The sequence below is a fragment of the Mustela nivalis genome, assembly GCF_964662115.1.
Source record: "Mustela nivalis genome assembly, chromosome: 8".
NCBI lineage: Eukaryota > Metazoa > Chordata > Mammalia > Carnivora > Mustelidae > Mustela > Mustela nivalis.
The window spans coordinates 53,731,679-53,746,840 of NC_139027.1; the positions used below are offsets into that span (position 1 = coordinate 53,731,679).

At 39.7% G+C, this 15,162-nt stretch overlaps 1 protein-coding gene across 1 annotated transcript; it reads left to right on the plus strand.

Moving 5' to 3' along the window:
* Positions 1-6,780: 6,780 nt before the first annotated feature.
* On the plus strand, positions 6,781-14,919 carry GKN2 (gastrokine 2). The gene is made up of 6 exons (XM_082745615.1): positions 6,781-7,192; positions 9,162-9,212; positions 9,657-9,794; positions 12,424-12,534; positions 13,164-13,320; positions 14,686-14,919. The coding sequence occupies exons 1-6, from the start codon at positions 7,181-7,183 to the stop codon at positions 14,766-14,768; spliced, it is 552 nt and encodes a 183-aa protein (XP_082601741.1). The 5' UTR covers positions 6,781-7,180; the 3' UTR covers positions 14,769-14,919.
* Positions 14,920-15,162: the final 243 nt, after the last annotated feature.

Here is a 15,162-nt window from a genome sequence, read left to right on the forward strand (position 1 = left end):
AAGCTTATCCTTATGACTCTATAGTCCTGAATTCTAACAGATGCATGCAGTCATAAATCAATACAGAACGTTATCAATATGACTTCACTCATATGTGGGATTTAAGAAACAAATAGCAAAATCAATACAGAACATTATCACCACCTCCCCAAAACTTCCTTGTTCCCCATTATATGTGATCTTACCCTTCATCCTCAGACACTACCAATCATTCACCTGTTTCTTGTTCTTTTAGTTTTATATTTCTAAAATGTCATATGGGGTGCCTGGGTGGCTCAGTAGGTTAAGTCTCTGCCTTCAGCTCAGATCATGATCCCTGGGTCCTGGGATGGAGCCTTGTGTTGGGAATCTCTGTTGAGCAGGGAGTCTGCTTCTCTCTTTAGTTCTGTGCTTTCTCTCTCTCTCTCTCTCTCAAGTAAATAAAATCTTTTTACAAAATAGCCAAGCTTTTCTGAAGAGATTGTGGCTTTATCTTAGATTTAATATACATTTATTTATCTACTAATAATTCAGGGGCTGGAAGAAGTCATATCATACACACATACTTAAGCACCAAATTTCTCATAAATATCTTTGACTTGGCTTATAACCCCAGGAGTTTAGAGGCACACAGGAATGTCTTATCTCATCTGGTCTTAAGAAGTAGCAATGCTCATTGCCTGCATGAACCCTACCCAAGCACTTCACACAGGAGATGGTCATTCATATAAATGGAATTATACAGTAGGTAGTTTTTGGTTCTTGCTATTTTCACTTAGTATAATGCATTTGAGATTCATCTGTGTTGTTTATCAGTGAGTTGGTCCTTTCTTATTGCTAGGCAATATTTCATTAGATGAACATACCACAATTGGGTGATTACAAAAAAGGCTATTACAAATATTCACCTACAGGTTCTAATGTGCACATATAGTTTCACTTCCCTTGGGTAAACACCCAGAAGTGGTATTTCTGGGTCTTGTGATAATTTCACTAACTTGATGAGAAATTACCAAATGGTTTTCCAAAGTGGTTGTAGTATCTTGCATTCCTAGTTGCTCTAAATTCTTGACAACACTTGGATTGTTCACTTTTGTTTGCTGGTTTATTTTTAGCCATTCTAATAGGTACATTATGGTTTTAATTTGCATTTCCCTGATTACCATTAGGGCTAAGCATCTTTTTATGTACCTATTTGCTATCTGTGCATCTTCTTGGGTAAACCATCTTTTAAATCTTTTGCCTATTTTATAAATTGGAATATATGTTATATAATTATTAAATTTTTAAGTTCTTTATATATTCTAGATATAGATTCTTTGTAAAATTTGTTTGTTTGTTTGTTTTTTGCAAATATTTTCTCTATATCTGTGGTTTTTATTTTCAGTTTTTTAACAGTATCTTTGGGACAGCAGAAGTTAATAGCTTTCCTGAAGTCCATAACAATTTTTCTTTTATGACTCTTTAAGCATGATGTTAGCAGCAGGTTTTTATAGATGAACTTTATCAAAATGAAAAAACTCCTTTTTTCCCTTAGTTTTTTAATAGCAGTCATCTTTGATGTACATTGAATTTTGCCAAATGCCTTTCTATCAAGATGGTCATATGGGTTTTTATTTATTTATTTTTAAATTCTTTAAAATTTGCATTCAATTTTAATTGTCATATAGCGTATTATTAGTTTCAGAGGTAGAATTCAGTGATTCATCTGTTGCGTACAACTCCCAGTGCTCACTACATCAAATGTCCTCCCCAGTGCCCATCATCCAGTTACCCATCCCACTGCTCATCTCTCCTCCAGCAACCCTCAGTTTGTTTCCTATAATAAAAAGTCTCTTATGGTTTGTCTCCCTCTCTGTTTTCATCTTATTTTATTTTCCCTTACTTCCCATATGTTCATTTGTTTTGTTTCTTAAATTCCACATATGAGTGAAGTCATATGATATTTGTCTTTCTCTGACCGACTTCTTTCACTTAGCATAATACCTTCTAATTCCATTCTCTTCTTGCAAATGGCAAGATTTCTTTCTTTTTGAAGGCTGAGTAATATTCCTCTGTGTTCGTGTGTGTGTGTGTGTGTGTGTGTGTGTGTGTGTACCAACAACATCTTCTTTATCCATTTATCTAAAGTGGACATCTGGGGTCTTTCAATATGGCTTTTTATTTTTATATTCAACATATTGAATGACATTGACTGATGTGCAAATGTTAAATGAACCTTGAATTCACAGGGAAAATGTCTTTCAATTATGATGTATTATTATTTTTATACATTGCTATATTCATTGTGTTAATGTTTTTGGAGATTTTTTTCATCTTTGTTTATAAGGGATTTTGGTCTATAGCTTCTTTTCTCATAATATCTTTGTCTATTTTTGGTATTAGGATAATATTGGCCTCATAGGATGAGTTTGGAGGTGTTTTCTCCTCTCCTGTTTTCTGGTAGAATTTGTGTAGAATTGATACTATTTCTTCCTGAAATGGTAGAATTTGCCTGTGATGCTCTGAGGTCCTGGAATTTTCTTTGTGAAAAGTTTATAACTACAAATTCAATTTCCTTGATTGATACGGGCCCACTCCAGATAGTTATTTCTTCTTGAGTAAATTTTGGTAGTTTATCTATCAAGAATTCTGTCTATTTGATTTAGAATGTTGAATTTTTGGACATAAAGTTGTTTGAAATATTTCCTTATTATTCTGTTAATGGTGTAAAATCAACAGCAATGTGTTGATGTTCCCTTTTTATCAGTAGTATTAACAATTCATGCCTTTTTTTTCTTGAACATTCTGTTTACAAATTTATTGATGGATTGGTCTTTTAAATAAACCATTGGCATTTTTCATTGAATTTTTTCTTGTTTTTCTGTATTCAATTTCATGTCTTTCTGCTCTTATCTTTTTTATTTCCTGTTTTGCTTGCTCTGGGTTTAGTTTGATATTTGTTTTCAGGCTTCTTAAGGTGAATACTTCAATCATTTATTTGAGGCTCTTTTCTTTTTCTTTCTCTTTTTCTCCCTTCGTTTCTTTCTTTCTCCCTTTGTTTCTTCCTTTCTGGCCCTTCTTTTTTCTAGTATGAGTATTCAGTACTATAATTTTCTCTTTAAGCTACATCCCACAAATTCTGATATGTTGCATTTTCACTTCCTTAAGTGCAAAATATTTTCTAAATTCCTTGTGACTGACTACCTCTTTAACCCATGATTTATTTAGAAGTGGTTTTTGAAAATGTTCAGATACGTAGGGATTTTCCGGCTATCTTTGTTCCATTTATATTTAATTCAATAAAGCTGCTTGAATTTGCAATTCTTTAATAACTTACAAGTTTAAGCACGTTTTGCTTATAATAAATAGTGTAATAATATTAGGTAAATCTTATTGCAAGCTTACTCTGAGCCAGTGACTATTGGAAGTATGTTTTGTATGTGAGCTTGTCCATGTGCGCATGGATGCTCTAAGGAGGCAGGCACTTTGCTCTCCTTTCCTCAAGAGGATTTTGAGGCACATGGTGAGAAATTAGAGAATTCAGAATTCAAATCCAGGCAGGATGTTTTTGGAGCTTCAACTCCACACCTGGTAGGGCCCCTTCTTCCCTTAATCAGGTTCTTTGCCCATTAAAAAGCACTGTGGTTGGATACGCAACTTTTGTATCAACATGGACGGAACTGGAGGAGATTATGCTGATTGAAATAAATCAAGCAGAGGAAGTCAATGATATGGTTTCATTTACATGTGGAACATAAGGAATAACATGGAGGACATTAGGAGAAGGAAAGGAAAAGTGAATTGGGGGAAATTGGAGAAGGGAGATGAACCATGAGAGACTATGGACCCTGAAAAACAAACTGAGGATTTTGAAGGGGAGGGAGGTGGGGGACTGGTGAGCCTGGTGGTAGGTATTATGGAGGACACATATTGCATGAAGCACTGGGTGTGGTGCATAAACAATGAATCTTGGAACACTGAAAAAATAAAATTAAATTAAAAAATAAAGAATAAGGTTTTATTTTTTAAAAATGGATGGTATGCACCCACTATTGTCTTGTGAATTTGTAAAACCTTTTTGTCAGTTTAAAATATTACTTTTTGGAGATTTTAACTATATATTTGTTTGTTTATTGGTAATAAAAATAAGAAAGTTTATTCACTCCCTCCAAAACAAAGAAAATATTCCTCTTTGTCTCTTCTATGTGTTAAAAATACTTTTCCTGAGTTTTAAATGTGCTTTTACTCTTTCATAACAACTTATTTACTCTCTCTTAATGATCCCTTATATCTTATTCAGTGAGGTTTGTATATCTTTTTTCTTGTGATTTATTCCAATACTTTTAGCCTTAGAAAATATTTTGCATTGCAAAAATTGGATCAAAGTTTACATGTATTTTCTTGCAGTTTTTTCCATTTTTTCTTCTTTTACATGATATACGATGTTTATATGTATTTAAAAATTAATTTAGAATTAATTTTTCTTACGGTAAGATCTATGGTAGCCTGCCCAAATAACTAGAGCCTCCTCCCAGGACCTTTTAGAATGGAATCTTTCTCCCCCCACGAACAGGAGTTTTAGAGCTCGTGCTTGGGTATGGCAATAAATAACATGGTAATGAATTCATTGAGTGCACCGTAATTAAAAATGGCAAGAGTCATAACAAAAAAGATAAGATCATAGTAAAGAAGGTATGAATTAGGGGTGCCTGGGTGGCTCAGTGGGTTAAGCCTCTGCCTTCGGCTCAGGTCATGATCTCAGGGTCCTGGGATGGAGCCCCGCATTGGGCTCTCTGCTCATCAGGGAGCCTGCTTCCCCCCCGACCCACCCCGTCTGCCTCTTTGCCTACTTTTGATCTCTGTCAAATAAATAAATAAATAAAATCTTAAAAAATAAAAGAAAGTATAAGTTAAAATGCGTTTCAACTTATGTGACTAACTTAACAAACAGTTGGGAATGGATTTGCTATTTGGTTTGAACAAGATAACAGCAAGAAAAGGACAATAACTGAGGATGTGCTTTTTAAAAAAAAATTACATTCAATTAATTAACAATTATTCAACTAATTACAGCACATTATAAGTTTCAGAGGTAGACTAAGGATGTGGTTAAGATATAAATAAAGGTATTACACTTGTAAAAAAAAAAAAGAACAAGAGATTATGAGACAAAATAGCAGAAGCACAACAGCATGTAACTAGAAAAGAACAAATCAGGAACATTGTAACTGTGTTGCTAGCAGGTTTCACCTCAGCGACAGTGGAGGCGGGAAGACAATGGAATAGCATCTTTATGTTTTTAAAAGATTTTATTTATTTATTTGACACAGAGAGCGATCACAAGTAGGCAGAGAGGCAGTCAGAGGGAGAGGGAGAAGCAGCCTCCCGGCCGAGCAGAGAGCCTGATGTGGGGCTTGATCCCAGGATCCTGAGACAATGACCTAAGCCAAAGGCAGAGGCTTAACCCACTGAGCCAGCCAGGTGCCCAGGAATAGCATCTTTAAAGTGATAGAAGGAAAATACCTGTCGATCTATAACTCCTATTATAAAGTAAGGAGAAAATAAAAACATTTTCAGACATAATAAGAAATTAAAACCCAGTGGCTCCCAATAAAAGAACTACAAAAGATATACTTAAACCAAAAGAAAATAAAGTTTTTGGGATATAAAAAATAAGAATTAGCCCCCAAATTGATAAAATATTTGAACAAATTTACTGATCTATTGATGGGAGACTTGAGTATTTTTGTGCTATTTTAAAGTCAAAAGTAAAACACTGTTCAAAGACAACAATAGGGGGCTGGAAAAGATGCTCAGTTATGACTCCAAGATGACTGAGTTCTTTGTTTCTGTTGAGTTCAAAATACAGGACTCCTTTTGGGTTTGTAGATGATGGGAATAACTAAAGATGCAAGCTAAAATCTCAAAGTTAGAACTAAACGATAAAAAAGTCAAAATGTTCCAGAAATAGAAGGGAAAGAAAGAGAATGCAGAGTTTTTATCAATACAAAGAAGGCAGACAGCAAGAGGAAGAAATGCAAAGGGTGTAGTACTTCTGTCTGCCCTCATGTCTGCAGGTGTGGGAGCTGGCTTGCTTTTTTGGGGTCTTGGGAGCCAGATATGGGAGAGCATTTGCAGATGTGCTATAAAACTGGAGTTCTTCTTGCTGCCAGTATCTCAAAACAGCTTAATAAAGCAGCACATTTTTCATCCACCCAACTGACCAGCCAGGGGAGGGAAATTCCAGGAAACTAGGTAACCCCCAAACTGTCCAATGTCTGCTTTTTAAAAGTCCCATTTTTTAAGCTGCTAGTCAGGAAGTCATTCGGTTGTAGAACAAGGACATCACTTGTGTTCCTTCTGTGCTTACCATAGCGATTCTCAATGGTTAACAAATTTGCCATTGACAGGTAATGTTTATTTTTATATTTCCCTGCCTTCTGAATTAATGATCCCACTGTAACCTTAGCCAAACATTTTTGAGTGTGGTATTATAAAAATTACACAAATTCAACTGTATCTCATTTTTTTTTTTTTTAATCTGAGAAATTTTCAGTGCCCTTCAGGATAACTAGAGATGTGTAACTCATAGTTTTTATGGAGTTATGGGCAATGCTTAACGTAAACCTGTGGTTAACTCTGGTAATTGGGCAGAGTGCTCTCTAGATCTTGTTCCTCATGAGTCTGTGGAAATTGGAAGTGACTTTAACAGGGAGAAGAAATTAAGTCATAGGCGTCCCCCAGCCACTGTGTTTCCTCTAGTCCTACGTCCATCCTTCAGTCAGAAGAATTCAAAATACAGGGCACACATGAAAAGACACTGAAAACCCAGTTCAAGTCTGAAGGGAGGACTTGACCATCGGGGGCAGATAGTAGGACTTGTTTGTCTATAAGATGCTGGTGTAGAACAAGCATCTTATAATATTTTTAAAGGGTGGAAATTGAAATCTTGACTGCAATGTTACACAGATAAGCAAGGAATATTTACTGAGTGACCAAGTGGCAGATTTTTATTACTGACTAATGAAGTTTATTGATATCAGGTTATGTGGCTGTGTCTCAATCCTGATAAAGGAGTTTGCTGGTGTTTGTCAGAGATATAGACATAGCCTTTTCCAACGTAATTGTTCTGGAAAGAGATTTCCACACCTTAAAGCTAATATAAAGGGTTGGAGTTGCACCGGCAGCCTCGTCTGGCACCTTCTTCCCATCAGGCAAAATGAAAGTCCTTGTGAGTATTTTTTTATGCTTCTTTATATTCTTGTGGTGGCTCTGAGAGAAAATGTTCAAATCCAATATGCCTTGGATTTCAGAAGTCTTAGATGAACACTATGCAAGCTTTTAAGCTTCTGTCGTTGAATTAAATAATGTCTTTGGCAACGATAGTGTTAAATATGAGGTCAGATATTTATCGGTCCATTGTCTATTTTCTAAGACATTTACTTAAAAAAAAACATCTTGGAAATACCTAGAGAATTTTAATTTGGAGAATTCTTAATAACAGTTCCTTACTATCATGAGCTTGAGAAGGAATGTAGGCATTTTGGGACAACTGCATTTACTATTTAAAAGAGAAGGGACAATTTTTTTTTTTTAAAGATAATAGCAGCTATCATTTTCTGAGTGCATATGAGATCATATGCTGAACATACTTTGATTTATTCACCTCAAGAATTCTGTGAGCTGAGCAGTATTACCCCCATCCTATGGATGAGGAGACTGAGGCCAGAGGAATGTGATTTTCCCTTTCCAGTAAACAAGAGGTTTAGACTTGAAATGTACCCATCTCCGGCCCCCCTGGCAGGAGCAATTACGGTACAACGTTCCTGCTGTGCAATCTCTCCTCCTGCGGATCCCAATCCTGACCCCAGTCTCCCATGGCTCCACTCTGCACTGCTCCATGAGCAGAGGTCTATGTTTTGACCTAGAATGGAACTCCTTCCCCAGTGATCTATCCTTTATCCATTTAGCTGGTGATGGAGAAAGCAAAATGGTAAGTTTCTTCCCATCAGGTGTTCAAGATTGTTGGCTTAGAGAGTTCCATTTCCAAGGGTCTCTTGATTTTCCAAGAGGAGATCTGTTGCTGAAACCTAATCCTGTAACCTCGGTGTATTAAACACGGTGTTGGGCAGGTGGTTATTTGGGGGGCGGGGGCACTTCCTGAGCTCTCTCTAATTGTATTACTATGGTGGTCAGTCCTCCACCCATCCGTTCAAACCTCTGTATTAGACCCATTTAAATAGAATAGAGAAGAGTGTCAGAGGTTACAGAGCTGGCCTGGAGTCAGAGAAGGCATGTGGCTGGGCGAGTAGGCAGGTTGGAGATCTACATGCTGGCCTTTGTCAGACACTCCTCCCCAGTCATCAGAAGAGAAATGTTACTGGTGAATGTTAGGAAAGTAAATAAATCCTCTTGACAGGTCTTAAAAATACTTGCCTTCCTGCAGACCTCCTTCATGAGTAGCTTGCAATGGCAGTGGCGTACATGGTAGCGTTCAGAAAAGAACGCAAAACTGGGTCTTTTTTACCCATTGGATAAGACTCTTCACACAACTGCAGCAAAATGTCATCACTGCGTCAGTGTCAGTCTCATGGTCCATCAGCCTAACAGTTGTCTGAGGGCATCACTAAGGAGAATATAGAGGCTTTCCTTGATGTCAGCCTTGAAAGCTTGCCATGCCTCCAAGTATCCTATTTTCATTGTTTCCCTTGGGAATCCATTGTATCTCATCACCATGAATCGCACTGTAATTTACCCTCTTGGTCTCAAGGGAATTTGATACATTTTTTTTTTTAACCATAAGATACAACTTCACTCTGTCATCCAAATCCACTGTGAGTCACACCAGGGTGTTCTCGTAGTAAAAGGAGTCCTTCCTCACTGTTCACCTACTCCGGGTTGTATCTGGCATAAGAACTCTTGTTGCCTACAAGCTTATGATGTTGGGAAGGGTCAGGGATGGGGCATAAAGGTAGAACCTGGTGTCTGACAAATAGCATGAAGTCAGCAAACACCTGTCTAATGAGGGAATGTGTGTTTAGCATCTGGGAGATGGACTGTTGATTACCCATGATCACCCACCTGTGTCTCTAAATGTATATTTTCCGAGATACTTGTGCTTATCCTGTCCAGTGTCTCTGTAAGTCCCCATCCTTAATGACTCCCCTATAGAGAATGGGTGCAACTGGTCTGTTTTTTAGGTGGTGTTTCTGGTGTTGGCCATCTTTGGGACACAATCTCATGGATATGAGGTAAGTTGGTTTTCTTTGGACTTTATACCCTACAGTTACTGGCAAAGGAAAAGGAAGATACAAGATCATCTATGTGGAGCACGGTAGAGAGCCCACATGCCCTATTTGGGATGGCATCCCAGAAATAACCAATAAAGGAAATGATAAGTTTGGTTATTTCTTTCCAAACTGCAGTCCTTTAAAAAAATGCAACCCATTGCTTTACAATGTGGTCACTTTCATTTCTTCTGTGATGTTTTTGCTTCTCTTGTATATAATATAGTAAACCATGAAGAAGAGCTTCACATTCTTACTTTAGCATGGTTTTCGGTCTGGGATGCCAGGGAGGAGGTTTCAGACTTCAGTCTCTTGCTCACAAGTGGAGGGCTTCATTTGGTTGGAAGGGTTGTCTTTCCAGTGCATAGGACTTATGGAAAAACCATTATGTCTTTGTTGTTAATCTAGGTTTATAACATCATCAGCCCAAGCAAAAATGGTGGCAATCTTCAGGAGACAGTGACAATCGACAATCAAAAAAATATTGCCATTATTAACATCCATTCAGGTTCATGCTCCTCTACCACGATTTTTGACTATAAACATGTAAGCCGCAAAGGAATTTTTATATTCTTCAAGACTCACTGGGTTTCTAAAGGGTGAAGGGGCAGCCATTTACTATGCATTTGAATTCCAAGAACTATCCTTGCAATTCTTCCAGAATTCCCTTACTTTTGCTTTTCTCTTTTTAATTTTTTAAAAGATTTAAAAATTTTATTTGTTTGACAGAAAAAAAGAGATCACAAGTAGGCAGAGAGGCAGGGAGAGAGAGAGAGGAGGAAGCAGACTCCCTGCTCAGACTCCCTGGGATCATGACCTGAGCTGAAGATAAAGGCTTTAACCCACTGAGCCACCCAGATGCCCCACTTTTCCCTTTTTTTTAAAAAGGGAAATTTTATTTATTTATTTTAGAGAGAAAGAGAGAGAGGATATGTGTGCATTTGAGGAGAGGGAGGGGCAGAGGGCAAGGGAGAGAGAGAACCTCAAGCAGACTCTGAGCTGGGCTCATATTCGGGCTGGGGGCTTGATCCCACAACCATGAGATCATGACCTGAGCTGAAAGCAGGAGTGGGACACTTAACTGACTGAGCCACCTAGATTTCTCAAACAAAACCACTTCTAAGAAAAATGTGTAACAGGTAACATACACACCTGTTTGATCTTTTGAGGTGGTAATTGGACCATCATGATAATTGCCTCACTACAGGCTCAGACAGTGTCTAGAAGAGGGGACTAAAACCCAGAGCATAGCCTGGCACACAGGCTTTCAAAAATATTGGCTGAATGAATAAATGAGTGCATTAGGGCTTCTAATAGAAAAACTCGTGCAGAAAAAGAGCGATTATGGAATAAACAATCATAGAATAGCAGAAATCCCGAACAACTATACCTCTTCAACTATGTCAGTAGGATATGCAATAAATCATACTTCTTCTGGAAGAAGGAAAGTGTGTTAATCCAAAATCTTTACAAGTTTCAGTTACTGCTATTAACAATAAATCTCAGAAACCTGCTTAGAAGAGGTATTGGGTCCTTTATCCATTTATTTGTTTGTTTTCTATTCGTTCCATCTGATCAGGAGACTGCTTTTACCATGGGACAGAGCTACGTACTGTGGATATAAGTAGGTCACAGTCCATCTCACTGGGCATGTGAACGTACTTTTTGTCTCTTTTTCTTGTAGGAACCTCCTCACATGTCTCCTCCCCATTGGCATTGGCAGTTCTAGGACATATCTGAAAACACAAAATTTTTGAAAGATACAGTTTTAAAGGAAGTTGTACTGCAATTGTTTTTTAAAAGCAGATTTCAGGGAAATCCCCCAAGTGTCTTAAAACAAAAAACAAAAAAACAAAAACAAAAAAAACCAGAGCTGTGAGGACTCGGTTTAAGCCCCTTGCACGGCCATCAGGCTTTGCCTCGGGCTCTTTTTGAATTTTAGGAACTGGCAATTTGTAAGAATTGAAAAATGGGAACTAGAAGAAGTGGTTTTGTTTGGGAAACCTAGGTGGCTCAGTCAGTTAAGTGTCCCACTCCTGCTTTCAGCTCAGGTCATGATCTCATGGTTATGAGATCAAGCCCCCAGCCGGAATCTGAGCCCAGCTCAGAGTCTGCTTGAGGTTCTCTCTCTCCCTGTATGACATACAGCCTCACGGACTGTATAATTATTTGGGACTCTGTAGAGAAAATTCCATTTGGGGTGAAGGCGAGGTGGCCTCCAGTTTGGTCTGGCTCCTGTGCCTCGCCTACCATTGCTATTTCTATACCCCCTGCCTCCAACCCAGCCCCCTCCAGCCTGCTTGGGTTTGAGATGGAGAAAGGAGGGAGAGAAGATGGTAAAGGAGAGAAGAGTGGATGAAACGTGTGTGTGTTGGCAGGGAGGGGGAGCATGCCACTCGAAGGAGAGTTTCTCAAGCAGCACTGTCCAGCAGAAATTTCTACAACGCTGGAAATACTCTATATCTGTATTTTCCAACAGACAAGCTACTGGCTGCTTGTGGCTACAGGGCACGTGAATCGTGTGACAGAGGAAGTGCATTTTAAATTTTACTTAATTTGAATTTAAATTTAAATAACCCATGTGGCTGGGAGTGAACATATTGGAAAGCACAGTTCTAAAGAATACTGTATTTACCCCAAATTAAGGAAAAGGCAGAACAAAATCAATAGAAAGAGAGACAGGGGCACCTGGGTGGCTCAGGTGTTAAGCATTTGCCTTCAGCTCAGGTCATGGTCCCAGGGTCCTGGGATCGAGTCCCATATCAGGCTCCTGGCTTGGCAGGAAGCCTGCTTCTCCCTCTCCCACTCCTCCTGCTTGTGTTCCTTCTCTCGCTGTGTCAAGTAAATAAATAAAATCTTAAAAAAAGAAAGAAGGAAACAGACAGCCGCTGCTTCTTAATTGTTCAAACCTGACACTACAGGCCCTGGTTGCAAAACATGAGAAGTGGGGCACAGATTGTGGGTTTGTACAACCTCAGAGATAGAAATAACAAGCCAAAAAGTAAACCTATGATGTAAAAGAAGGCGAATGGGTAGAATGGACGGCTCGCGAAAAATGGTCACGTGCACTCACTGCACATGTTCAAGGCTTTCCTCAGTGAGGCTCAAATGTCCTCACCACCAGTTTGGAACCGGGGAGCCAGGCAGGCCAATAACTGTGTTCTTCCTGCCCCAGGGCTACATCGCATCCCGGCTGCTCTCCCGAAGAGCTTGCTACATCCTGAAGATGGACCACAAGGCGATCCCTGCTCTGGACAAACTAGAACGATACATCTACGAGAAACAGGTGATTCTGCAGTACTCTTCCCCATTCCCCATTCCTTTGCCCGGGAAAATGGGTGCCTACAGAGGAAAGAAGAGAGTAAGGGGAAAGATCATAATATTACATCTTACCATGATTATGCACTCGCCATCCCTTAAAGTGTTTTCTCCTTTATTGATTTTGCTTAGCTTGATTTCTACCATCCAGCCCCCAATTTGAGAACTTATCATAAATTCCAGTGTTTTTCTGTAAAGGACTGAACAGCAAGGCTTTTAGAAATAGTGATTGGCAGAAAAACGAGTGAAGTCATATTAGTCCACAACACAAAGGTGCAAAGAAACAACACAGGACAGTGAGAATAAACAAATACAGCCCAAGGCTTGGAACGTGGTGTTGCATTCCCCCCTGTAACTTCCCATCTGTGCCCCCTGTGCCATGGGAGTCACCCTCCCTGGGTTTCACTGCCACCAAGAGGGATATAACATTGGTAATATCGAGGCTTCCCTGCAGACCAAGTGCTCAGAAGGAGAGGGCATCCTGAGCATTGCTGATGGGCTTCTGCTTCATAGTATGAAAAAGAAAAAGCTTAGAATAAGGGACATCAGGTTAAGTCAACCTGCTTTATCCTATCCCCCTCTCCTCTGCTGTTCTAGGCTATGAAGAACATGTACTCTGACAAATACTTCTGGGTCAAATACAGCCCCCTGCAGTCCTTGATCATGGACATAGACTGGTTCCTGGTTGGTTCCCCGATCAGGCATCTCTGCAGTCACATCCCCCTGTACAAGGGGGAAGTGGTTGAGAAGATAGGTGAGTACTGAATTATTCCTTTCCCAGACATTTCCTGGAAGCTTCCCCGTGTGGGCCATTCCACCTGGGGTTGTGTGAAGTACAGGTAGATGTGAAACATGGCTCATTTCGGTTGAGTTCAGGAACAAAACACCTACGGTGTGTGGCAATCGTGCTAAACAGGAGGGAGAGCGAGCAATCAATGAAACTCATTCCTGAGGGCATTAGGGTGCCCTAAGGAACACGCCCTCTGGTGGAGAAGTTGATGGGTTAACACAGAGGATGAAATTTTCAGATGTCCTGGGTGCCAGGAGAAAACTGTTGGATTTCCTCCTGTGCTTCGTGCTCATGGGCGTTAATGATACAGGATTGTATACTTGAAAGTTGCTGAGAGGAGATCCTAAGCATTCTTACCACGCAGCACACACAGGAAAGAATTACCTACGTTAACTATGTGAAGTGATGGATGTGTTCTCTCGGTCTTGGTAATCATTCTACAACGCGTGTGGATATCAAATCAGCACGGTGTACACTTGAAAAGCATACAAATCCACTTGTCAATTATTTTTCAAAAAGGTTTCAAAAACTATTTTCAGAATCTCAGATAGAATGAGTCTAAGGAAGAGCAAGCAAAGTGCACTGATTGACAAGGATAAAAAGCCCTGAGTGGTCCAGCTAGCATATATCATTGCAGTCATCACTGGTATTTTTATACAAAGTTTCCAATATGGGAAAGTAGCCAGAGGGAAAGAGGGGCCAGGCTGCAGATGGTGAATGCAGCAAGATAAATTACCCAGAGTAGTGGAAGAAGGTAAGAGGAAAGAAAATAATGAGCATTTATCACATTTTTACTGTCTAGAAAAATTTTTGAAGATACTTTTCTTTTAGCAGGGTCATTAGTACTTAGGACTAAAAGCACACAGACAGGGCACCCATGCAGAATGTCAAAGCATTAATCAAATAGAGCCATACAGCACTTCTAGAAGTTATCAGTCTCTCTCTCTTTTAAACATTTTATTTAATTACTTGAGAGAGAGCACACAAGAGTGTTCGGGAAGGGCCAGATGGAGAGGGAGAAGCAGAACCCTCCACTGAGCAGGGAGCCCAAGATGGGGGAGGGCTCCATCCCAGGAACCCGGGATCACCACCAGAGCCCAAGGCAGCCGCTTAACCAACTTGAGTCACCCAGGAGCTCCCAGGACTTGTCAGTCTTATTTAAGCTAACACATCATTACCCTTTGCAATACAAGGGTAGCTAAAACCTTGGGTAACAGAGAATTACATGTACAATCCCTCGTCAAGACATTAACGAGAAGGCATGGGTCTGCTGCATTCTAATAATGTATTTCTCAACGCTCCTTCTTCACAAATTTGTCCCTTTTTCAGAAAACGTCAGTATTCGCTTCTGCTCAAAGACTGGACTCCTGGGCGTCTTAGGATTCTCCATCTGCGCAAGCGAGGGCGTTTAAGGCCCCCCCAACCCCCTGCCCCACCACCCCGTGTCGTCTTTTCTAAGACACGCTCCCTTGTTTTCCACTCAGCAGCCAAATTAAGTTCTTTCCCAATGCCCCAACCAATGTTGAGACTCAGTGGTAAAACATAAATCCTATTATCTACAGATCTCTGGGTGTTGCCTTTTTTTTTTTAATTTGTAAACAAAAAAGGGAAGCCAAACCATGCTGACGTCACCATGTAGAAGGCAAGAGTTTGCCAGGATTTCAAGTGAAGCACATAAGGTGTGAAACTTCCCAGATGATAAAGCTGAGTCAGTACAGGGTGGCCAGCAGGGTGCAAGTGTCCCTCTTGCCTCCATCAGACCAGCTGCCCATCTGCCCGCCAAAAGGAAGGGGATTCAGAGCACAC